The following is a 24,829-nucleotide window of genomic DNA, read 5'->3' on the forward strand; positions in this document are numbered from 1 at the left end:
TCCAACAAAATTCTACAAATAATTAAAAGGCAAGATTGTTTCCTGGGGTCCCACCTTACCTTTTTTCACCTCGATGTTCAAATTTGACTCTGACATCATTCTGCAAGAAGAGACAAAGAAACCACTACTAGTTAGTTACTACATCCTTTAGTGAAGGTGATGAAATCACATTCAATAATCCTACATCACAAGTAAAATCCTTAAGCAGCCCATATTAATTTTCTGTCCTTTCCAATACAGTAAGTATTTTAACAAGCTACTTCTGCTGGGGTTTTCTGATAACGGCTTAAAGTGCATAAGAAAAAAAATATTCTGAAGTACAACAAATTCTTCTGAAAGTAAAACCACTATTTTCTATCAATATATTTTAGTAATATAACAGATTCATTATTTCAAATTCAGCATGGAACTGATTACCAAAGAGTTATCTATCATGAACAGGCAGGTAGGTTCTACCGTAACAGGTTTTTATGTACGCTTCAGAGCTGAGCCTTCCAGGCTTAAGAAACATATCTTGTTTCATAAGCATTACCATAGAAACCCACACATGTAATTAAGCCAGCAGTTGCGCAATCAACCTCCCAGTAACAAAGATACCTGTAAATATCTGAAGTTACATGGAAATAAAATTGTTTTTAAAAATTTCATAATTTTAAGAATCAAATTGTATTCACTACTGCAGGAAAAAAAAAAACAACCAAAAAAGCATTCAACCACAGAGATTATATCCAAATAACAATATTGCATGTTCCAAAAAAATTAATCAATTCACAAGTGATTACATTTCGAATTCAAAAATTTAAATGGCAAATATGTATCTCCCTCTCACCACTACCACATTTAAACTCAGAAACGGATCAACTGTTTTTCTTCTAACATTCTAAACAAGTATTACATTCAAATCACGTGGGATCAATATGCACGTCACTACACTGTCTAAAGTCACAGCTCAGAAGTGATTTAGATGACATGAGCAAAGCACCATTGTGTTATATACTGAACTAATACAGCTTTTAAAGCACAGAATGGAAAAAAAAGCCATTGATTTTTGACAGTTCAAGAGCCAAATATATTCAAATGCTTTGACCTTCAACAGGTTAAAACAAGACTGCAAGAAGTGAAGTTTCATGAAATATTGGCCTGTCAATTAAATGAACAAATAAATATACAGTTAACAGGGATATTAGAATTTGGGTCAAAAAATCTACATCCTCTCCTAATTTCTCTATATAACAGCTCAAACGTATCAGCTAAGTATCTACCACTTTTCTATCTTTGTGCAGTATCTGCAGAAAAACAAATACAGCTGAAAAGAACTCACATTTTCAGTTTATGAGCAAACAAAAAAATAAAATCAAGGCCAAAGATACAGTAAATGAACGTATGTTTCTGCTGCTATACTGACATTCTTTTTTTAAGATATATCTGACAACTGGTCAATCTAATATACATATAAAATTGATTCTAACAATGCATTCCAAATAAGAGATACTAGAACACCTTGATCTTTTAAACAGTCCAATACCTATAAAAAAAACGATGACAAATAAGCAATCTAATGTCAGTAATGTCAAAATACTCCTACAACCTTAAATTTATCAGGATCAGATTAATTTAGGCAAATGCTATGATCTGGTCTGAAATGCCACCATTTAATTTTGCTGCTAATTTAAAAACCAGAACAAAGAAAATGGCAGTACATGTGAGAGACTAATAGCTCATTCTGGTATGCTCACTGGTCTGGCAAGAAAAATAACTATAGAAGTCACGGCAGGACATTCCATGTTCAATAGGTTAGTAAAGGTATTGAAGATTACCTGTTTCTTAGGTGAAGATGACTTTGGTTTTCCTGTTTCTTGCTGTGGCAGTACAGGACGACTGGCCTTATGAAGCACAGCCAAATCCTGCATGATTGAATTCAAAGCTTGCTGCTCATCTGGCTCAGAGAAAGAGACCAGGTAAGAGAAGTGTAAATGACTGTTAAACCTGAAGTGCATTACTGTCTCATTTCACAATCAGGCAAACATTAAGCTAAAATCTAGAAGACTATATTACACTTTAATATATAATTTCCAAATTAAAAATATATACTGCCATGTTGCAAACATTTTATTTATCATTAACAATGCTTAAGGAAATAAACAGCTCAATTAGTAAACAGACTTATGGCAGGTTTAAAAAAATGAAGTCAGAACAGATTGCTAACTGCAAAACTTCAGGCAGCATTAGTAAGAGAAGGGCAGGCAAGAAAGACAAAAAAAAAAAAAAAAAAGGGTTTATCTCCTTTGTTGCAATGTCCACGGATCAGATGTAACTAGAAATCATGACCTGCCATCCCCAATTCATAAAATAAAAGCAAGTACTTCTGAATCATTTTCTTCTTCATTGAACTGGTACTGTCATGCATGTAGGAACCATATACAGGCTCCCAGAAGAGCTCCCCCTCTGTGCATGTGCTGACAGTCCATGAAGTAATTAAAAAAAAACCCAAAACAAAACAAAAACCACCAAGGAAAAAAGGGGAAAAAAAAAACCCAACCCCAGAAAAAACCAAAACCAAACCAACCAATCAAATAAAACAAAACCCCAAAACTTCTCTAGGACTGCAAATGTAGGCCTTTTTGGTGGGCTTACAGGAATAATTCACTAGGAAAAACAGGAGCACTGAACCCAGTGCTATACAGCTTAGATATCCAGTTCACACAAAATCATAAATCATAGAATCATAGAATATCTCAACCTGGAAGGGACCCATACAGATCAGAGTCCAACTCCCTGCTCCTTGCAGGAATAGCTAGCCTCTAAGAGAGAAAAACCTGTTTTACCCAGTGCTGCTCTCATAATTAGGGGCCATACTAAACCCAAAGCACTTCCTAAACAATACAGAGACACCATTCCAACCTGTGGAGTAGATCTGCCCAAACATCACCTTTATTCAATATATAATGCATACATTTCTAGAGACCCTCAGCAACATTATACTCAGAACATCTGGGGAAAAAACAAAACACAACCAAACGTGCAAGAATCCAGTCAACAACTTCCCCAGACTTTGCAAAAGTTACTACCACAAATCCTGCCATACAACAACTCCAGAAAATTTCAATCCTCTATCATGTATGCTGCTTTTAGCGGGGTTGCAGCTATATGTCCTCTGGAGCTTCCTAGGACTACATCTCCACAGTGTGTTTGGTCACACAGGTATCATGAAGGTGTTTGAAAAGCATGCTGATTAATCTACAGAAGACCTGATTTACTGTAAAATTCAAACAAAAAATGCCCTCACTTTTGAAAAGCAATTAAAACTACAGTAAAGCAAAGACACACAGGAATGCCTCTGTTCATCCATCTGCCCACCATTAAAACCTGCTGCAGCTGTGATGGACTGAGGCCATGCTAGACATGGTTTGCCCTGGATATGGGATGCTCCTTTAGGAAAGCACTTAGAAGTTCAAAATCCTGTACATCCATCATTAAGAGAAATCTGTCACTAATACTTTATATTAATTCCTTGCCACAGCAATGCTACTATACTCAATATGCATCTAGAACTCTGGATAACAAAATTTATCTACAAAGGTGTTGATTGTATGTCTTCGCACTACTTCCTGTGGATGTGTTTGTTGAAGAATTCCTAAGCACTGTGATTTACAAAAAACAGTACTTCTCAAATATGGTCTTGAATAAAACTCAGCAAGCAAATATTCCAGGTATTCATCAATGAGAATTCTTTCACATACTATTCAAATATAACTAAATATTTTTGTCATATCAGGAAATTGTGCAGTTTCAGCATCTAGTTTGATAGATTCCTAACAGATCAGAAAGCTGGTCTGAAAATTATTAATTTCAATCATCACTCATGCTGTCATTATTCATAACTACTAAGATATGCAAATCTATTAAAGCAAGTCTAATTAGCAATATTTAATAGCAGAACTGAAGGCATTCTTGCAACTTAGTTATTCCTTTTTATACTGAAATATATTCAAATCTTGCCAAAATTAAAAGTTAAACTGTTTTATGGTGTTACAGCCTATTCTAGTGCTGTTATTCCAGCAGTTGGTTGGAGGAGACAGAATTTCCAGTGGTCGCTCGGTAGCCTACTTCATGCAAAGAAAATCAAAGAACCGTGGCAAAGCATCTAAAGACTGCTGGATATCTAGTGTGACTCAGTAGCCATTTCTCTCATACAAAATTTTGGAGAATATCAGAAATCTAAAGAGTGATGTATTCCTAGACTCAGCTACTTGATTTCTAAGCATGAGGTTAAGACAAATCAGTGTAACAACAACAGGTAAACAAAGGCAATACCAGTAACCGTGTTTTGGTTGGTTTGTTAGATTACAGTAACAACACGGTCAACTCATTAGAAAGCATGCACAACCTGTAAAATTAATACCAAATTTGAAGTAATATGAATATGCTACATATTTAGAGAAGCACAGACCATCTACACAGTCCTGCCTTTATACTGCAATGACACAAGGCAACACAATAAAATTCTTAATATAGAATTTGGGGGGGGACGATGAGAGGGGGGGTTGTTCCAAATAACCATTACCTTTTAAGAGCACAGTAGATACTGCCCAGTATCCTAATACCATGAATCTTAATTTCTTTTACCTGAATTTTTAAGTTACCACATAGTGAGGTCAAAATGCTATGTTCCAATAGAAAAAACACAGAAGTATTATAAAAGGTTGAACACTGCCTTTCCCATACACATTGCATTGGGTTTCACAGCAAAAGCACGTATTTCCTCAGAATGGTATTAATGGTTCTGGTCTTCAACAGACATTAAAAGTGTCCAAATTAAAATTTTCCTACACATTACACACAAGACATACCCATAATGGCAGTGAGTCTGAAAACTTGAACTTCAGGGAAACTGTTGCTTCATTAGCATTATTCTATTTCCTAAAATGTAAAACCAAACACACAATTATTGAAGTTGTCAAAGCCATGTAAAACAGTCAATTCTTCATTGCTTACAGTCAGGTTTTCTAATATCCCAGATATCAAATACGCATATTGTTGTGAATTAAGTTTCACTAGCTGAATTTGTTTAACACGTATGAACTACAAATAAGATTGCATATGTAGACAAGACATACAGAGAAAACAGATATTGTCCCCAAAGCCTCACTGGGCTACCAGCAACATATACAGGCTTTCAGGAGACACAAAGCCCAAACTAAACATTCTTCTAGACTCAAGCTGTACCTCCAAATGACGATTAATAGCTTAGTTAGCCATAACACTGCTACATCGGTTACTCACTAGTCCAGATTAAGAACCAGTTCTTTTTCTACAGGCTCCTTTATCTGGCGTACAAAGTTCTGCGTTTAGAACTACATATATTTCATATATATTTATTTATATATATGAAACTCACAGCACAAATCAAGACTCATCAATATCTACTGATTATATAAACTAGAAAACTTCAATTGGTAAGGTTTTTTTAATGATAATGCAAGAGCTTTACACAGATATCCCAACACCCCTGAAAAGCAAATACCTCTGGAAGATAGTGGGTATTAACTTTTTATATACAATACAGAAGTTATCCAGAAAATCAGAAACATGGGGAACATATTTATGAACAAACCCTGTCTATCACAATATCTTTAACACCAGCCAATTAAAAAAATAAAAACAAACCCACAATAATTAAGGACCAATTAAAATAATCTTCCAATGAGATGCTATTACAGTGGTTAAGAGCAAAAAACTAAAGACATATCCCTACATAAACAATTAAGTTTGTTGTAATCCTGACTACCACAGGAACAATCCAGAATTTATCCAAGATCATAGAAGGTTACTCTCCAATTTCTTAAGCAGTCACTGTGACCAAGTAGGGAGAGTCTATTCCACTCTCCCTCTTCTTGGCTGCAGCGGACCATTCATCCTCCTGACTCAGAGCTGAAAAATCTACCCTGCTCTGATAACACAGATGATTTCCCTGCAATTTCATTCAAAAAGCTAAATCAACAGAATGACCCTTTTGTGTGTGTTTTCTCATGGTTTAGTTCCTTGCCAGTGTCAAATGACCCATGATACCAGCACAGGACCACCTTTGGGAGCACATGCTGAGAACAGGGGGGAGGCAGGCAGCTTTTTCAGCACCATTCAGTCAGGCTTATTTGCTTTAACATTCTGCTAATTTTCTAGCTAACAACAAATTAATTACAATTTTCCAAAGGATTTCTGAGGAGCTTCATTTAGGCATCTAAGAGTTTCTGGCACCACTTCTCTTACATAGTGATTTCATGAAAACAGCCTTTTCAAGCAATATTTATTTCATCAGTGGAATTAGAAAGCTTTAAGTACTTCTAACATATTTTTCAGAAAGAAATTTGGACTTCAGAGGCATAAAAAGTCTTTCCTATATACTGCTTTTTAGCTACATATCAGAGGACTCATCTACTATTCCATATTTCAAGCTCCGTACCAACCAAGAGATCAGACTTTCAAACAAGATTCAGAGGTCCCACTCTGCAATCAGAAATCAGGTCAGTTGAGAGTGCATGCAAGAGAGCATATTAGAACCAAAAGCTGAAAATATGAATCAAGCATACTCCGAGTTACATACTCCCAAGTACATCAAGCACCTCAAAACAGTACCTGAAATAGCTTCAAAGTGTTCTGGGAAAAAAAACTCCCCTCTAATGCTTTGTAAAGTACTGATGCCTGCAAGAGTGAGTTTATTACATCTGGCCCGAGCTGCCCACAGTCTCAAGACGCAACCCCAACTTTTGCTGCTAAGATGGTCTACAGCTTCTTGGTGCCACCACAGCAGGAGACAGAAATATCAATTAAAAAAACAAAACAAAACAAAACAAAGAGGAAGCTGTTGTGGTACACAAAATACCAGGAAATCTGACTTACTTTACAAACTGAGATTACCTTTACAGTCTTAAATACCACTAATGTTTTTCCCCACATCTGATTCTTTGCATGTTTTTCATCCCCAAGACTCAAAAATGTGAAACAAAACACATATTCAGTTATTTCTTATGCCATGTTTTTTGTATCAGCAGTACTCTTGGAAGATCTTCCAAAGAATTATTCACTAAAGTCCCTATAAAACATGTATTTAATTCTGTATTTGATCCAACTGTCTTAAAATGTGATAGTGCAATTTTATAAAATGCATGATTTAATGAGCTTTGTTAATACATTAAACATAAAAATGTGTTTCATGACTTTGGATTCATTACTCTGTAACACTTCCTTGTAAGCAGGGACACCTGACACTAAACCATGTCACCCGAACATCTTAGGAAACATCTTCTGCAAGCCCCTCCAGCTAAAAGAATTCATTCTTAGAATCACAGAATAGTTAGGGTTGGAAAGGACCTTAAGATCATCTAGTTCCAACCCCCCTGCAATGGGCAGGGACACCTCACATTAAACCATGTCACCCAAGGCTCTGTCCAATCTGGCCTTGAACACTGCCAGGGATGGAGCATTCACAACCTCCCCAGGCAACTCATTCCAGTGCCTCACTACCCTAACAGGAAAGAATTTCTTCCTTATACCCAATCTAACATTGCCCTGTTTAAGTTTTAACCCATTACCCCTTGTCCTATAACTACAGTCCCTAATGAAGAGTCCCTCCCCAGCATCCCTATAGCCCCCCTTCAGATACTGGAAGGCTGCTATGAGGTCTCCATGCAGCCTTCTCTTCTCCAGGCTGAACAGCCCCAACTTTCTCAGCCTATCTTCATATGGGAGGTGCTCCAGTCCCCTGATCATTCTCGTGGCCCTCCTCTGGACTTGTTCCAACAGTTCCATGTCCTTTTTTTGTTGAGAACACTAGAACTGCACACACTACTCCAAGTGAGGTCTCACGAGAGCAGAGTAGAGGGGCAGGATCACCTCCTTCGACCTGCTGGTCACGCTCCTTTTGATGCAGCCCAGGATACATTTGGCTTTCTGGGCTGGAAGCGCACACTGCAGCTGGCTCACGTTCATTTTCTCATCAACCAGCACCCCCAAGTCCTTCTCTGCAGGGCTGCTCTGAATCTCTTCTCTGCTCAGCCTGTAGCTGTGCCTGGGATTGCTCCGACCCAGGTGCAGGACCTTGCACTTGTCATGGTTAAACTTCATCTGTGGCATCTCTCATTAGAAGAACATAAACTAATGAGTGAGCACCTATTTCCTATCCCTTCCACTTCCTTCTTATAATAATAAAAAAAAGAAAAAAAAAAAAAAAAGAGAGCAGAAAACTAGAAAAACTGTAGTTACATTTCTCTGTATACCTCAGGGACTTCTCATTTTATCATCTCTTTTGATCAAAATTCTTTCCATCCAAACAAAGTATAATTAATCGCCAACTAAACTTCTTAACAAACTTTTTGTTGGCATTTAGTGCAACTCCAAAAACAACTAATAACATTAAAATGATTCTGGTTTTAACTGCTCATTTTTGCAATGGACTGTAACAACAGGGTGGTGGTGGGGAGACAGCTAAAAAAGGAAGCTGACAAAAATAACTTTTTTACTTTAAACAAAAAAATATTCATTCAGTAGAAAGGGAAGAAAGCATACCTTAAGCTATGGTTACAAAGGAGCATAAGCAAAACACACAGCAAAGTAGATGACAATCCAGAACAAAAAGAAAGCAAAACAGAAAACTGGAACTCAGAGACTCTGGAGAAGAAAAGGCAGCAAAATCTGAGAGCAGATGCAAAGGTAGAGTAAGATTATGTCAAGGTCTCACAGAGATGCAAGCAGCTTGAATTTGAATGTAATTAAAGAAAGGATGACAGAGAGTGAATTTCAAAAGGGTGATGATGTGATGAGAGTAGCAAACAAAGAAGAATATCCTAGCAACAGCATTTTGGATATAAGGGTGGAGAGATGTTGATTTATATTCATGATTCACTTCCCATCAGCCACCTTCCACAGAGCCTGGAAGTCTTTCAGAATGTGTGAAAGCTGCTGAGGGAAGAAAACATCCAGGTGATTCCTGGAAATTGTTTTTAGCTATCTCATGGCAAAAAAAAGCCTGAAGGTAATTAAGTCATGCAGATGATAATCCAGCTGTTCAGACACTCTGTGCTGATTGTGCATATGCATACAACTTTTCCTGTAATAAACACAACAGGGTTAAGCTGCCTCTCGGAAACTGATAGATTAAAGCACACAACACCAGCATAAATGTTCCATCACCTCTCATGACTGACTTGGTCACAGCTAGAAAATTTGTAGGCTAGAAACAAATGAAAATATAAAATAAGAAAGCTTTACCCTCATACAGTAGAGGAAGGTAGCAAGCAGATACTCTATGAGATGAGCATTTATTAAGTGAGCTAGTAAGGGTGTTTTAGTTCTGTGAATATGGAGTCATACAGTGTGCAGAAATTAAATGGTCTCTACGGCATCCAATTTCATAACATAAGTGCAATTTTTAAAGAGTAAATTTAGCTATGGCTAAAATAAGAGCCATTAACTAATCATATGAGAACAGTAAAGGTAGTATCTAAAAGAACTTAAGAACATAAGCCTATGCTACGTTAAAAACTGAGAAAACAAACACAGTGAAGCAAGCTATGTGACTTAGCCTGATTTTGTAAGGAACTCAGACTTGTACAGTAACACTTTATCGTTATAGAAAGGTGCCTTACACCCTTGGAGTCCAAACCTGTTCCAGTGGCAGAGCAGGAATCTCAAGGATATCAATTCCCTACAAACCTTCACTAAAGTAGATCAGTCCAAGTATACATAGCTCCCCATTCTTGCACTGGAGCAAAATGACACAATGTGAACTCAAAAGAAGAAAGATGCACTATAATTATTCCAGCCACAGGTGAAGACTAAATTGGAGATTATGCTATACCAGGCATAAGCAAGTTAAACCAAAATGACAGGAACCAAAATAAAATTTGCTAGCATTGCTATTCAGACATGTCTATCTATAAAAAAGTAGATGACACAAAAAGCCGGGCAAATATTAAGAGTGAGCTTTCACAGGTAATTTTTCAGACTGCAGAATGGCTAATCAGAATATAAAGTAAGACTATAAAAATTTATTTAATAGCAAGAAGAATGAACCAGGAAAAATGGTTTTACCTCTAAAGTGTTACTTGTAAACAACCAACCTCTTATAAATCAGTTAGCAAGGATAACAAAACCTCAAGTGATCACCTAGTCAAATATACCTACTTAACCTTTAGCCAAAATAATGTGCAGCACTGCTCACTCTGATTTTTAAATTAAAAAAAAAGAAAAATCAAATAAAAATAGTGCCTGTGAACAAGAAACTATATTTACTTGCAAATAATAATACCTAAATCTGAATTTCTAGAACAGACCTTTTCATAGCTCAAAGCAAATGCTGGCATAAATGACAGCAACTTACACAGCATAGCAAGCATAGAAGAAAATTCATTCTTGTTACAAGACATTAGTGGATACCTAAAAGGAGGTAACTCCACAGAAACAAGAGTAAGAGAGAGGATTTTATCTGGACATATGCACAAATGTACACTGGACAAAAACCCACCCTTTTCAAAGACTATGAAAGCAGTGGCAACAATGCAAAATCATTAAGGAGAGAAAAAAAGAGAAGCAAAAAGCAATAACAAAAATATTTAAGCAGATAACAGAAAGGTCTGCAATAATTACAGTCTAACAATAACCCATCAGATGTGAATTCAGATTTAGAAAAATGCAGATCTTTAATTTATTGTAAAAATACGTAAGAAAAGGTGTTCACAGGGAAAGCAGAAAAGGGAAAGAAAGATTAAATCAATGCAAACCAAAACCAATGACACGTTGATATATGAAGGTAACATTTGTAAAACAAAACAAAACAAAGCAGTCTGTATGTCAAATTTGGAACATTAGAAATTAACTGATTAACAAGATAACAGAAACATTCCACTATCTGAAGGGGGTCTATAAGGATGCTGGGGCGGGACTCTTCATTAGGGACTGTAGTGATAGGACAGGGGGTAACGGATTAGAACTGAAACAGGGGAAGTTTAGATTGGATATAGGGAGGAGGTTCTTTACTGTGAGGGTGGTGGGGCAGTGGGATGGGTTGCCCAGGGAAGTTGTGAATGCTCCATCCCTGATGGTGTTCAAAGCCAGACTGGACAGAGCCTTGAGTGACATGGTTTAATGTGAGGTGTCCCTGCCCATGGCAGGGGGGTTGGAACTAGATGATCTTAAGGTCCTTTCCAACCCTAACTATCCATGATTCTATGATTCCTGTCACAGTACCATGGGATCTTTTAAAATGAAAATATATCACAGGGGAATTAATGGGTGAAAGTTGCTTAGAAAAAAAAGCTGTTAAGCTTCCAGCCTTCTCCGCACACCTCAAGGAATCTTAAGGTCCAAAAGCTGGCAGCATATCAGCAGCACGCCATAAAGGTTGTGAGCCACAGAGCAGTAATATTCTCCTCCTTAGGTCTTCCTCTGTCATGTGCCCCTTACATTCTGAAGCACTTTCTTCTCCTCTTAATTAACCCTGATAGTGAGATTAATTGCACAGGACAGGATACACTGAGAAGGTTCACCTAATTCTGCTGTACTAGGAAGGAGTGACAAAACAGGAGAACCCATCAAGCTCTCCCAGCTGATGCCACAGCGCAAGGAAGAGACACAATCCAGACCAGCATTTCTCACAACCAAGGCAGCAATTCAGGTGTGACTACCTGTCCTGGACTCGAGACAGCATGAGAAACTGTATTCCCCTCTATTTTTCCCCTCTACAGCTTGCTCTTCCATAGTTACCATCATTCAACAATTCTATCCTGAACAGCTGAACTAAATTCTTCTACCACTAGGATGACTGTTTGACAGAGTAAGTACCATAAACGTATCAGATACTCCTTTGCAGAATGGGCATTTCCGGTTTATTTCCTGCAAAGGACTTGGGTTTATTTTTCAAAACATATTAAGTCTTGTTTTGATTGTCTGACTGTATGTAGCTTAGTCAGTATACTTCTAAACTTGGCCCTGAATTTCTCTCTCTTGTAATTAAACCAGTTCTGCAGAAGACTGAGCTATTTTAACCTATTGTACAGAGATCAAACAAACTTAAGCATACAGTACCATGAGCCAACTACCTAGATCAACATAAAGTGCTTCATAAATTAATGGCACCCAATCAACCCAAACTTAACAAACTTTCTTTTTTAATTTAATAAAAATGCATTAAGAGGGTAGGGAACTGCTCAGATACACGTGTTTTACTGAATTTAGATGATGAAATAGCTAGTGGTGATAAGAAACAGGAACAAACAGCCAGCATCCAGTTTTTGTTCTGGTTTTGGGGGAAAAAAAATTAAAAATACAAAAAAAAAAAATCAACAGTATATATCCAAACCACAGCACAGTGGTACTGGAATAGAAATTTCACCATCCACAACAGCAACAGATACAATGCACTAGCTATAATATCATTCAGATCAAATATTTTTAATTAAAGATCCAGGGACATGTAGGAGTCTAACAAAATCTCTTCATAAGATTAGTGGTTCAGTTTCCTGGACCATTCTAGACAATATTTGGAAATACTTGGAAAACAAGAAGATTCCAGTGGATTCTAAATATTGTATAAATAACTGAGAAGGCTAACAGAAAGGGTCTAAGAGCTGCCATTATTTATCTTCACATCAGTTGAGAGTAAAAGAATGCAATAATTAGCTTGGCTTCCACCTCAGAATTAAAAGCAAAAACACAGTAAATGCCTTGATTTCAAGGATTATTATTACTGCCAAGCAAAATACAGCTTCTTGAAATGATTACAGGTCTGTTAACAGAACTAATTACAGCGATTACCCTACTTAGGTTTTTCCAACATATCTGGCTAAACATCACATGAAATCTTTATTATTTGCTTTAAAGTCTCAACTAATAAGAAACTCAGTTGATGGACTAAAATAAAACATTTTGAGATCCATATTCCTATTTAGCAGAAAACATTCATGAACACAATTCCTAGCGCAACCCCCTTCAACCAGCAATGATCAAGCAGACACAATAAAATACACAAATTACATCTTAAGCAAATAACCTGAATCATATTTAAAAGTCCAACAAAATGTATTTATACATTTTGTATATATATATACAATGTTAATATTTTTAATACATATAATAATTTATTGTGATTTTCCACAATTTAATTTTAATTGTTATTGTGTTTAATTTTTTAAAAAAGGAGATGAGCTGCATTTACGGTGCTAAAGCCGACAGAACTGCTTTTTGAACTTTTATCCTCCCTGCAGCTGGGAGGGCAACGCCCATAATTAGAAGATAAATTTTATATAAGCCTAAATATTGTGGTTTATTATGTTTATTTAATAATGGTTTTGCATTAAATGCACTTTGACATAAAGACAATCATTAAGGAAATTAGAAAAAAAAGTGGCAACTGCAAGATATAACAGTTCTACCAGAAGACAGTTCAGAAGAATTATTAAATCACAACATATCTAACATACCATCTAATACAAGTGCAATAAAAAAAATAGATGGATAATGCAATCCTCACCTGTATAAAAATGCAGTGTATGCAGAAGCCATCTCGCTTCTGTACAGAACCTACACATACACTGTTCAGTGCAGAATATCAGAAAGACTGCAAACAACAATTGTGGGATGGCTGAAGCATCAATACCTTTACTGTTGTTACAGACGTACCAGGTATCTCTACAATGTCCAGACTTGAAATTTCTTAAACTGAAGACTTTCAAAATCCTCCTGGCAAGAAAAAAAAAGTGAATGTATGCCTAAGTTAGCATACAAGACCATCCAGACTTACCTCATCTGTACAGCTACAGATATAATTTGGTACTTGTTTATTTTTTAAAAAGAATGGTTACCAGCTGTACTCCTACCAGAGTTTAATGAAAAAAGGACAAAAAAAAAAAAAATAAAAGAAACCCAGACTTGCATAAAATATAACTTTTAATTATGGATAGTGCCCTCCCCATTACAGGAAGGCCAAAACCTTTAAAGCAGTACTGTCAGTTCTAGCACCAAAAAGGCAGCTCATCTCTCAAAGCACATTGAGAAACAGACTTCAGAACGAACTGAAAGATTCAACATGCCTAGTGACAAAAGCAAATCTTCATCCTACTCAGATTAAATCTTTAGTTCCTGCTGTTCCATAAACAGTAATTTGACACATTCATAGAACATTTATCAGCTTGATGAACAATGATCTTGACCCGAAAAAGTTGAAGCGTGCTGGAAGGTTTGAGATTGCAAGGATGTTTTTCAAGGATTGTTCTCATAAAAATGCAAAGTACCAGACAATTTACTTCAAGATGAGTGTATAGCAAAATTATGCTTTTGAGATAAGTATCTTAACACTTACAGCGATATTCACAAAGAATAACTGTAGTCTAGGAAAGCTAATCTCTCTATACTTCCTTTACAGCTGATAGGGAGCGATAAGCATATTTAGAGAGTTTCAATGCACTTAAATATAAGTTTCCTGCTTTGAATGAGCCTCTTCTTTCCGAATGGTATCAAGAGCCTCTACTGGCTAACCCTTCATGAGCCCACTCCACTTCAAGTACACAAAAAAGATAAGACTGTAATGGGCCTCAAACAGAAAAGCATCTACTTTCCTCCACAAGATCTCTTTCTCCACCTAATTCAAGTTTTACAGAACTTCTTTATTTCCTGTATCTGTTATTGCTCAGCAGCAGCCAAAGTACTCTGACAGCTCATTTCTTGACCTAACTGAAATATGACTTTGCTGATACATTAAGGAAACCTGCCTTGAAAGTCATAATGCTTTCTAACACCTGTTCACAATTCCAAGAAAAAACAAAACAAAGCAGACCGAACTTAAACAAACACATGCATTTTAAAGTGATAAAGGGTCACAACAGCTGGAACTTGTGGACAGATGCCATAGTGACACCTTGCAAAATACTTCAGTGTTGCTAATTTTGCAACAGAACATAGTGGCTAGCAATCAACTGCCCGTAGTCCTCTACTCTTATCCAAAAGCAGATTTTCTTACAAAGGTATGTTAAAAAGTAATAGACACAGTTCACTGGGCTACAAATAACCGCATCACTGCCTCCAAATCACTCTGGCATCTCAGAAATTTATTACCACCATCATGATGGGAAGCCCCAGAGCATCACAACACCTAAGAATAACAAATTCCTTGCCATTAAATAAGCTATATGCTATACAAACTGATTAATGCTACTCACATCAGAAAAGCATTGATGGCTTACTCAGTATATTAATGTTATCATGTCCATGGAGTAAAACACTTCTGTGGTGTCTGTAACTTTTTTTGCTAATTAACTATCGTATGTGAACTGAGTAGCCCCATAAAAGGTTTCCCAAAGAAGACAGGTGTATGAAATTTCAATCCATACATTCCCATGAAGCATGCATTACAGTTAATGTCATCATCAGATTTAGGTGCTTTTGTTTCTTCTAAAAATCTCAGTGGTGCTCTCCACTCAGCAGCTGCTGTTGTCATTTGGAGGCCTCTGCTGAAGCTGTCATGAGTAGCATCAGTGTTAGTTTTACTCCAAACTTAGGACTCAAATATTTTAAGCAAGTCAAAATATTTGAGAAGTGCTAAAGGTGTTACAATGTAAACTATTCCCTACTACAAATGTAACTACATGTCCCCTATTTGAGATCCCACAGATAGAAAACTTTTTTGTGAGTGTGTGTCACAGACTGTGTTCACAGCATACACTTTAAAAGAATAGAGTATATCACTCTCCCTTGTCACAGAATTCAAGATCGCAAGTCAAACCAAAGGACTAACTGTATACAGTAAGCAAACTTAATCTTACTGGCACTATTGATACCTGCAATTTCTGCAATCTTCACAACTCTAAGAACGGAACACTGTGCTACAACCAGTGACTAATTTTAAGAGTAACTGTTCACTTACAAAGTAAACCTATCTCAAACCATGTAGCATCTATGACCAGTGTTCTTTAAGCAAAACTAAAGTACATAAGAAAAAAAAAGCAGGCTTCCAGCAGAAACTGAATATTGCAAACAAGTGGAGCATTTAAATTAATGTACGAGAGAAATTATGTGTAAATCATCAGCCATCACAATTGATAGTACCTTCTATTCAGCAAAACTCGCTGATTTTACAGTCACTATGGCATGTGAGTTTTAATCATGGCTGCAAATCACACTATTATCATTTCAAATCAGGTACCGAAAAACCTGAACACAACAATACATGCAAACCTTTCTGATTAACATGGTCTGCCTGGCATCTTCCTATGACACCAGAAAGGACAAAATCTAATTCTCTAGGGTCGCTTTTTGTGTCTTGACTGTGAAGGTATCTCAGGTTTCATTTGCTATACATCTTCTAAACCTTGCAACAGCTCAAGGAGCAACCCTCCTCAGTGAACAGCCTTCATTACACACTATCGTACTCATTCCTCAAAGCATGGTTCTTCCTACACACTACATAAGGCAGCAATACAATGAGGAAAACCAGAGCATGGCAATATAACTAAGATTTTTCTCTTCTTCCTCTATCTTGCAATCAAGCTTTCACACTCCATTAACACACCACTGCCTGGAGCTTCTGCTTAAGACGCCTTTCCTGGTTCATACTCTGATCTTCCTGGTTCAATACCCTGTGTGCTCTCTCCCCATCATAACCCAAATTAACTCTGTACATTGTCAGTCATTTATTCCATTATTTCCATCCTTAATAAAAATACAAAATGCAAAAGCCTCTCATAATACATTAACATGGAATATTTAAGTAGGATAACACATGAGTCATACAGAACTCTGACACAGTGTAGGGAAAAAAACCAAAACCAAACCTCCTGAATCGATTTCGAATTCAAAAGTAAAACATTCACCAATGACAACAACAAAGAGCAATACATTTAACAAGGGAGCCACAGGTATGAGTATACTCAGACATCTCACTTGGAACTATACAGAGGGCTGAATAATACCATTGAGAAGACAGACAAGTATAACCTTAATATACATTAATGGAAACTGAGAAAACCACATGCGCATGCATAGGTAACATGTACTATGCAAAATCCAAGGATTTTTTTTTACCACATGCATAAGAAGATTGTGCATCATTTTTGTAGCCAGCAGGTCTCACAGAGCAGGTCTAAATGGACAAACTTGTCCATTTTCATATCCCTATTCAGTATGCACTGTTTTTTAAACAGCATGATCCACACAGACTGACACAGTAAGATACTGCTAAGCTATGAAGTACACAAACTCTTTCACTTTGTGCTTTGCTAACAACCTTCAGCTTCCTGCAGGCCAGAGGAAAAAAATATTAAAAAAAAAAAAAGCAATTTAACTCAGTTCCTCATAATAACATTTAAACCAGAATATAACAATGAAAGCCTCACTTTGTCAAAACACTCCAGAATCAAACGCAAAGACATGAACACAATGTATCCTCACAAGGTTTCCTTCTTAAATCTCCCCCTGCCCACCCCTTAGCAGTGGGTAGTAAATCATCAGTGACATCTACGATGCTACATAATTATACTTTCCTCTCAAGTGATAAAAATTTAAGAACCCTCATAAATACAGAAAATAAGGTAAACTAAGTACAGACTCAAAAGTTCCAGTAGAAGGATTACTATGTACATGCCCACATCTAATAATCACCTTTAACACTACAGCTCCACTGCCAAGGTTGCTTTTCTGTCAAGGGAGTAGTCCTGCTTGTCTACAGGAACTGCTACTTTCCAGATGAATCGCAGTGACAAGCAGGAGGTGCAGGGCAAACTGCTAATCCAGCTAAAAAGATTTATTTTAAGTTCTAATTAACCCTCAGCCTATGTAACTGATCTCACAGTTCTAAAGAACCAACACCAACACAAAAAAAAAGGAGCAAGAACTCATGCTGGGACCATCCCTCTTGGCCACTGCACAGATTCTGATCTTTTTAAAACCACAGAATCATAAAATAGTTTGGGTTGGAAGGGACCTTAATGATCATCTAGTTCCAACCTCCCTGGCACGGGCAGGGACAACTTATACTAAATCAGGTTGTTACAAGCCCTATCCAACCTCGCCTTGAACGCTGCCAGGGATAGTGCAGCCGCAGCTTCTCTGGCCAGTCTGTGCCAGTGTCTCACCACCCTCATAGTGAAGAATTCCTTCCTAATATCTGATCTGAATCTACACCCTGTCAGTTTAAAGCCATTCAGTAACTATCACGGTGCACTTGGACTTCCAGTGCTGGAAGTCTCCTCAAAGGCTTTTTTTGCAGTCACAGCAGAAAGAAAAAGCATCAATAAATTGGTTAAAATACAGAAAATTGCAGACATGGTTGTTCTCATAAGAAAGGAGGGTACCAGTGAAGCTCCACATGAGTCTGTGTTGTTCAAGATATTCTAAACTATTCAAGAGACAGGAGCAAGGTAAAAGGTTTTCCAACACTACTGTGCCTATCAATATTACAATATTTGGGAAAGCAAGGAAAAGGCTGACAGCAGTAGAGGAGGTGGTCTTTATCAAACTCAGGGACTGAGCAAATAAAACAGGAGACAGCACAGATGAAAGAAAGTGATACAAGCTGGGAGGCAGAGGTGAGGGTGGAAAAAAGCAGTTCTAACTTTGCAGGTAACAAACCAACAGGCTTTGCACTAAATATTGCCAACTCTCAGAAATGAAAGACAATTAGGAATTACTAACTTTTATAGGGGGGTGAGGGGAAACACAAACCAGTTCAAAACAGATGACACTCTGCCCATCTTGAATATCACCAGCAGTGCTAGGGCCTTCAGCTCCAGAAGAGGAGAGTAGTTTCAGAGAAGAGCAAAAAGTAAAATTGAAGGCACAGAATGGGTTCTACAGGGGAAAACAAACAGGCAAGTTCAGACACTCTGGTTTCAGAAATATTCAGGTGGAAGAAGAAAGCAATAAAGAGCTACAAACTCATATGAGGAACAGAGATGGATTGTTCATTCTTTCCCAAAAGAAATGTGGCACCAAAGGATACCAGTACAAACTAAGTTCAAAAATTATAAATAAATAATACAACAAATACCATACCAAAGGATATTTGGGTACCAGACATTTAGCAGCATGAAAAAAACCCAACAACTGGCCAAGTTGAGGATAAAAGTCCAAAGGCTACTAGCCACACAAAAACCACATCAGATTTAGAACAAACATATTTCTGAAAATATTTAGGGATTGAAAGAATATTCAAGCTAAGTACTATATAAGCTTGCCCTGTTCTCACTCTTCCATAAGCATTCATTCGTGTTAGAGGAAAACACTTGATTATCTCCTGTTTGATTTCATTATGGTTTAAGATTTTAGGTAAAACCTGTCAGCCATTTCACCAATAGCATTAAATATTCATTTGAAGGTGTCATTTGGTATTCATAATAGTGCCAGTATCACAGTCACAGAGCCATAATAGATATTCTGTAATGGAACTGGCTGTAGCAGTTTAAGAAGTTATGCATTACACTATCCACCTTATCCCTGCCTGAAGTTACGGCACTTACTGGTATCAGCAGTGCAAGAAATGCTTTTCTAATTCCTGCTTTATACCCATTCAAATATCAACAAGCCATTACGGAAAATACAAAACAGCACTTGAAGATTTGGGGTTTGTTAATCCAATTGATTTTTATTAAAAAAAAAAAAAAAAAAAAAGAAGAAGCCTAAAAGCCTCATGCTGGAGTTACAGTAATTGTGACATTTCTAAAAATACACATAGTGTGACAAAACAACAATTAAATACAGGTTGAGTTTCACCAGTCATGAGCAGCTAGCATCAAAACATATTTAGGGTTACAATTCTCATGTTGTAGAGAACATGAACATCTTCATGTAGAATATCTTATTTTCTTTAGATTTTTTTTAGCAATTTAATTATTGCTTGTGTCAGGATTTTAGTTCTCTTAGAATTCAAACAGCTTGAGCTAGATGTATCCTAGCTTTCAAATCCTGGTTCAAAGGTGAAACCATAGTTCCCACTGTTATCATTTTGGTAATGCAACATTCAAACTGTTATCATTTTCAGAACTCTCTTGTCCAAATTATTTTGAAATTATTTTGGGATAGGTAAGAGATAATCAACACTGACTACTTATTTTTACAAGAAGTTAAAGACCTTGTTTAAGAATCATTATTGATGTCTGTTTTGGTTTTTTTGTGAAGGCAGCATTACTGAAAGAATTGCAAAATTTGTCCCATCTGTGATCTAGCCTTGAAAATTATGGTTAAAATCATTTATACAAGTCACATAAAATGGTGTAAGCCAGGTATATATAACAACATAACAGATGTGCTGAACCCATCTGCTCCATAGCTCACTCTGCAATTCTTCCAATAAGCCATGCCTATATAATAAAAATTTCTTCTACTATGTCATTGGACTGTATGACATCTCAGAATAGCAAAAGGCTTGTTCATGTACTGCTAGACTGACAGAAGTTAGCTTAGCAAAATGACTTACTTGAAAGGCAGTACATGTATAAAACAGGCTGGTAATGACATACTTTTGCCAATAAAAGCTGCATCTAACCCTAGGAGAACTTGTTCTCAATCAAGTTTCCTGTTGTAGAGCAGGCTATATGTTCAAAAGCCACAGGGATTGTATGTGCTGGCAAATAGATGAGGAGGAGCAGAAGCTGCACATTTTCCTGTAGAATAATTTATTGAACAGTGATCCTGGTTTGAGTCTAGAAATGCTTACTATAAGAAAACTAACCAGAAATAAAGACTGAATTCAATATAGTATAAGGTGCTATTCTTCAGAAATACAAGCTCATACCTATGAAGAAAGGGATACCTGATTTAACAAGCAGTAATACAAGCTCCTGTGTTAACATGCAGGAGCAAAACAAAAAGCCAAAAAACCCCAACAACAACTACAAACACCCCCCCCCCAAAAACAAAAAAACAACAAACCACAAAAAAACATAAAAACACACCAAAAAAAGCACCAGCCCCAACCATACCTGAAGACACACACCCCAGAATGACATTTTAATAAGGCTGTCATGTTACTTCTGCAACTTACAGAGTAAGTTAATTGTTCTGTTGCTGTAAGACTTTGCCTGGGAAACTTTGAAAAAGATACAGACAAATCACACAGAGTCCAACACAGTTTACAACAACAACAACCCTGAGAAAACTCGATCTGTGAAGAAAAGGCCTGCTTGCACAGTTTAGTAAAGAGAAATCTGAAATAAAAGGAGAAGGAGTCTTCACATATGCAAACCATTGGTGCAAAGAGTACAGAAATCATTATCCTGCATGATTAATAATGCTTGGACAAGAACTAACTGGCTTAAATAGCATGAAGACAGAGACTTAAGTTAAATATTAAAAAAAAGCCTCCTAACTATAACAACAGCTACAAATAGAGCAGTGAGGAGGTGTGGTATTCCCCTCTTTCGAATTTTTTAAGAGAAGATCAGACAAATGTCTGTCAGACCTGATTTCAGTGTACTTGTTTCAAAATCACAGCAGGGGCTGACTTCATGAAATCCCTTCCCTTCTTACACATCTATAATTTCTTCATTTATCCAAATGACAACTGTTTATCTATGTTACCATACCCAAGCTTTAGAAGTACAGTCCTTGCAACATAAATATCTGAAACATTTGAATTTTATCACATTGTTGTTGTCAGACTGATAGTGTACTTTGTCAAGCATCTTTTACTACTGCAGATAATCCACAGAAGTGGACAACTGATTGAATGGAAATACAGAAAGAGAAGCAAGTGAGGATAACATAGCAAAGGACTCAAAGAACAAAAAATATGGCTGAAAACAAAGCTACAGCAAAGAAAAATACCTGCTGCCTGAAGAAAATTATTTTTGTCTATCATACGAAAAACTAAGTTACAGTTTGATAATATAATTTCAAAAGCATGCAATAATTTGAGATACAGAAATTAACATAAGTAAAAGACTGCAAATGGACAGGAAAAAGTCACATCTTTACTTACATTACCAATTCCCAACTCCCAGTTTTTAAGCACATTGCAGATACCCCCCGCTTTGGCTTTGTTCTAGTAAATCCAACTTCAAATGACCTCATTAAACTGGGCTCTAAACTATGCCATATGTATATTTCTGGGTCAAGTGTCCCTAGAGCAGTGGTTCGCACAAGTGGAAATCAATGTAATACCCTAAAAGAATTCCATCTTTCCTTTTCTTATTGTCACCAGACCTTTTGCAGCTCCTCAGAAACTACACAAGGTTAATATATTAGACACCTTCAGAAAATAAAATGCAAGCAGCATATTAAACTAAGAAATCAGTTAATAGAGCCATAAGCTGCATTTGTTGTTATTACTGTATTATTAAATCAAGATGTCACACTAAGATCCAGAAGTGAGAATCAGGACTGCACTGCATTCTGAGCATGTTCCTTCCCACTGCCCAATTATATGTTTACATGTAATTCCTTAGCACTGCAACACACCAGACTATTAAAATAACAAATGCAGTTATTTATTGTTTTAAAAAAGACTTTTATTCTCTCCCATAGAAAAAACAGCGTGCTTAATAGAATTCACTGAGGCTTTTGTGGACTTTTTTGTTTGTCTGTTTGCTTTGTTTTTTAAAACTGTGTCACTTCTACTTCTGAATTTTGAAAGCTTACATTTAGAAATTAACCTTTCAGGACAGCAAACCTAGTTTTTTGCCGATTAGATAAGCCTAGGCAGAGTCAGCAGTCAATATATATATTTACATTAGTTTATCATACGCATGAAAAAATAAGCTCTGCAAAAGTAGCAAGATGTACTTAATTATGCTGATCAGTCACATTTTCCTAATTCACTGCTTTTTCTCCAAAGAGTAGCCTAAAAAGAGAATAATGTGAAGAGCAATGATCTAAAACAAAATTATTAGAAAATACATTCATTACTAAAAACAAAATGTGTACCTCTGAATAGATCAAAACACCTTTGGTTGCGTGTTTGGTGGGAATCAGTGAAGGGAATTACTATTATCATTCTCAGGTTGTGTTTCCTAAAAAAACATTTTCAGTTCAGAGAATGCTCAGTTAGAGAGCCACTGAACGGTCCGTCAAAAAGTATGTTACATCTTACTCATTACTTCTGACAGCTTGCTGTCGTAAAAAGTCAGCCTGCAGTAAAGATAATACAGGTGAAAAACATAAAATGAAACTTAAGATTACTAATACACAAAGTTTTTTCTTAGAAGTTCTCCATGAATACCTAAGAATGATAAAGGTTTAAAAACCAAAAATTGTAATTTGCACCTAAATTATATTAACATTGTATTTTAGGAATTTATAAGAAAAAATGTAAAGTAAAAAATATAAATGTGAATTAAATTTACAGCATGATCAACTTCCTTGCTTTCTCCAGAAGAAAGCTTTACCTTTATAATAAAAAGGTAAGTCTTATGCATTTAGCCTCAATAGGCTCTAAATTCTACGAGTCTGTTCATTTATGACCTTTCCCAAGAACCACAGCAAAGAAACACTGATGGGTCTATGACCACATTTGAAAGGCTATTCGTTTTTGAAATAAATTATCTAGAGTTTTATCAACATTTTACAAAAAGCTTCTCTACCATGATATGAAACAACATGGTTATGCTCTAATAAAGTCTACCTGTTGCAGGTATCTGCCTACCCATATATACTATAAAAGCTCTCAATATTACCAGATGCCACAGCTATTTTCAGAAAGTTTCTTCTGACAGTTTAGAAATCTCAGCAAGCCAAGACAAGCCATTCAGAAACGTGTTTTCTTCACCATAGTCTTCCATTAGTGTCAGGCAAACCACCGACAGAGTTCATCAAGATAACTTGTACACAGATCTTCCTCCAGCAGTTAAGACCATTTGATAAACATTTCCCTGCTATTCTGTTTTATCAAAAAGCAGCAGAACCTTGGAAAAACCTCAATCATATACAGCCTCACATTACCTGAATCAACATTTGGGTTCAATACATTTCTGTGGCAATTGTGACAAAGTGTGAAGAAAACAAGAATTCCAGCAAGTTTTTGTTTTTTAATGTATTCCTGAGGAAAGCAGTTATTTCCAAAATCAGCAAAGGCATACATGACAATTAAATTTCCTCATGCAGTATTTCTCTCATTTTCAAATGACAGTGACAGGCTCCATGAAGAGTGGGAACCAGAACAAGAAAATTCTTCTGAGGTTTTTCAGTGTGGCCTAAGCACTAACATATATCACTGCCCATTCACTCAGAATGATCCATAAGGGAACTCCATAGGCGGGAGCGCTTTCTAGGGTATTCTGCTAATAAATGCTATGCCATCAGAGAATCCAAGACGTATTGCAAGACAAGCATGTAGAAATTCATTCTGCAAATACTACTATATCTTTACCATATGCATAGCAACACATTTCTGAAGGCCTCTCACACACTGCAACGTGCTGCATTGTTTAAAGAAATGCTATAGCTGAGAAACATTTTCTGCAGATCACAAAACCCCCTTACTTCAAGGCAGGTTTCTATTATCTTACAACCCTCTTAGAGGACATTTCATGATACAATACATCTTAGAAGCACTCAGCTTATTTAACGCTTTGATCTTCAGTAATTTCACAACCAAAAACTAAAACCAGCTTTATGAGGCAAAAAAATAAGCCAGAAAAAAAATAAAAATCCAAAACCCAAAAGCCATCCAACCTCATGGGTGCTGCAATGCACCTCAAATACAAGGGAAAAAATAATCTAACGTTCACTTTTCCTCTGACAAAAATATCTCGCAGAATCTGACCTACATACCCAAATCATAGTGCTGCTATCACTGTAGAGCAATTTAAAGACAGGATGCTACAGCATCAGTATGCAATCACAGCAAGGTTTA

General features: G+C 36.6%; 1 protein-coding gene across 4 annotated transcripts in view; it reads right to left on the reverse strand.

Annotated features, from left to right (window-relative positions):
• Window positions 1-24,829, reverse strand: part of MAP3K2 (mitogen-activated protein kinase kinase kinase 2) — a 55,785-nt gene that overhangs the window by 30,097 nt on the left and 859 nt on the right. For 2 of the 4 annotated variants that reach the window (XM_061370140.1, XM_061370139.1), the window contains exons 2-3: window positions 1,818-1,936; window positions 60-100 (exon numbers count right to left, since the gene is read on the reverse strand). In XM_061370140.1, the coding sequence (XP_061226124.1) occupies window positions 60-100; window positions 1,818-1,936 (160 nt within the window). Of the gene's footprint in view, window positions 1-59; window positions 101-1,817; window positions 1,937-4,850; window positions 4,921-13,522; window positions 13,732-24,829 lie in introns of all 4 variants that reach the window. The other 2 variants (XM_061370142.1, XM_061370141.1) reach the window with 2 other exon arrangements.

Source organism: Neopsephotus bourkii, unplaced genomic scaffold (assembly GCF_033783945.1).
Source record: "Neopsephotus bourkii isolate Nb327-2 ecotype Australia unplaced genomic scaffold, CSIRO-AGI_Nbou_v1 NB_1526, whole genome shotgun sequence".
Taxonomy (NCBI): Eukaryota; Metazoa; Chordata; class Aves; order Psittaciformes; family Psittacidae; genus Neopsephotus; species Neopsephotus bourkii.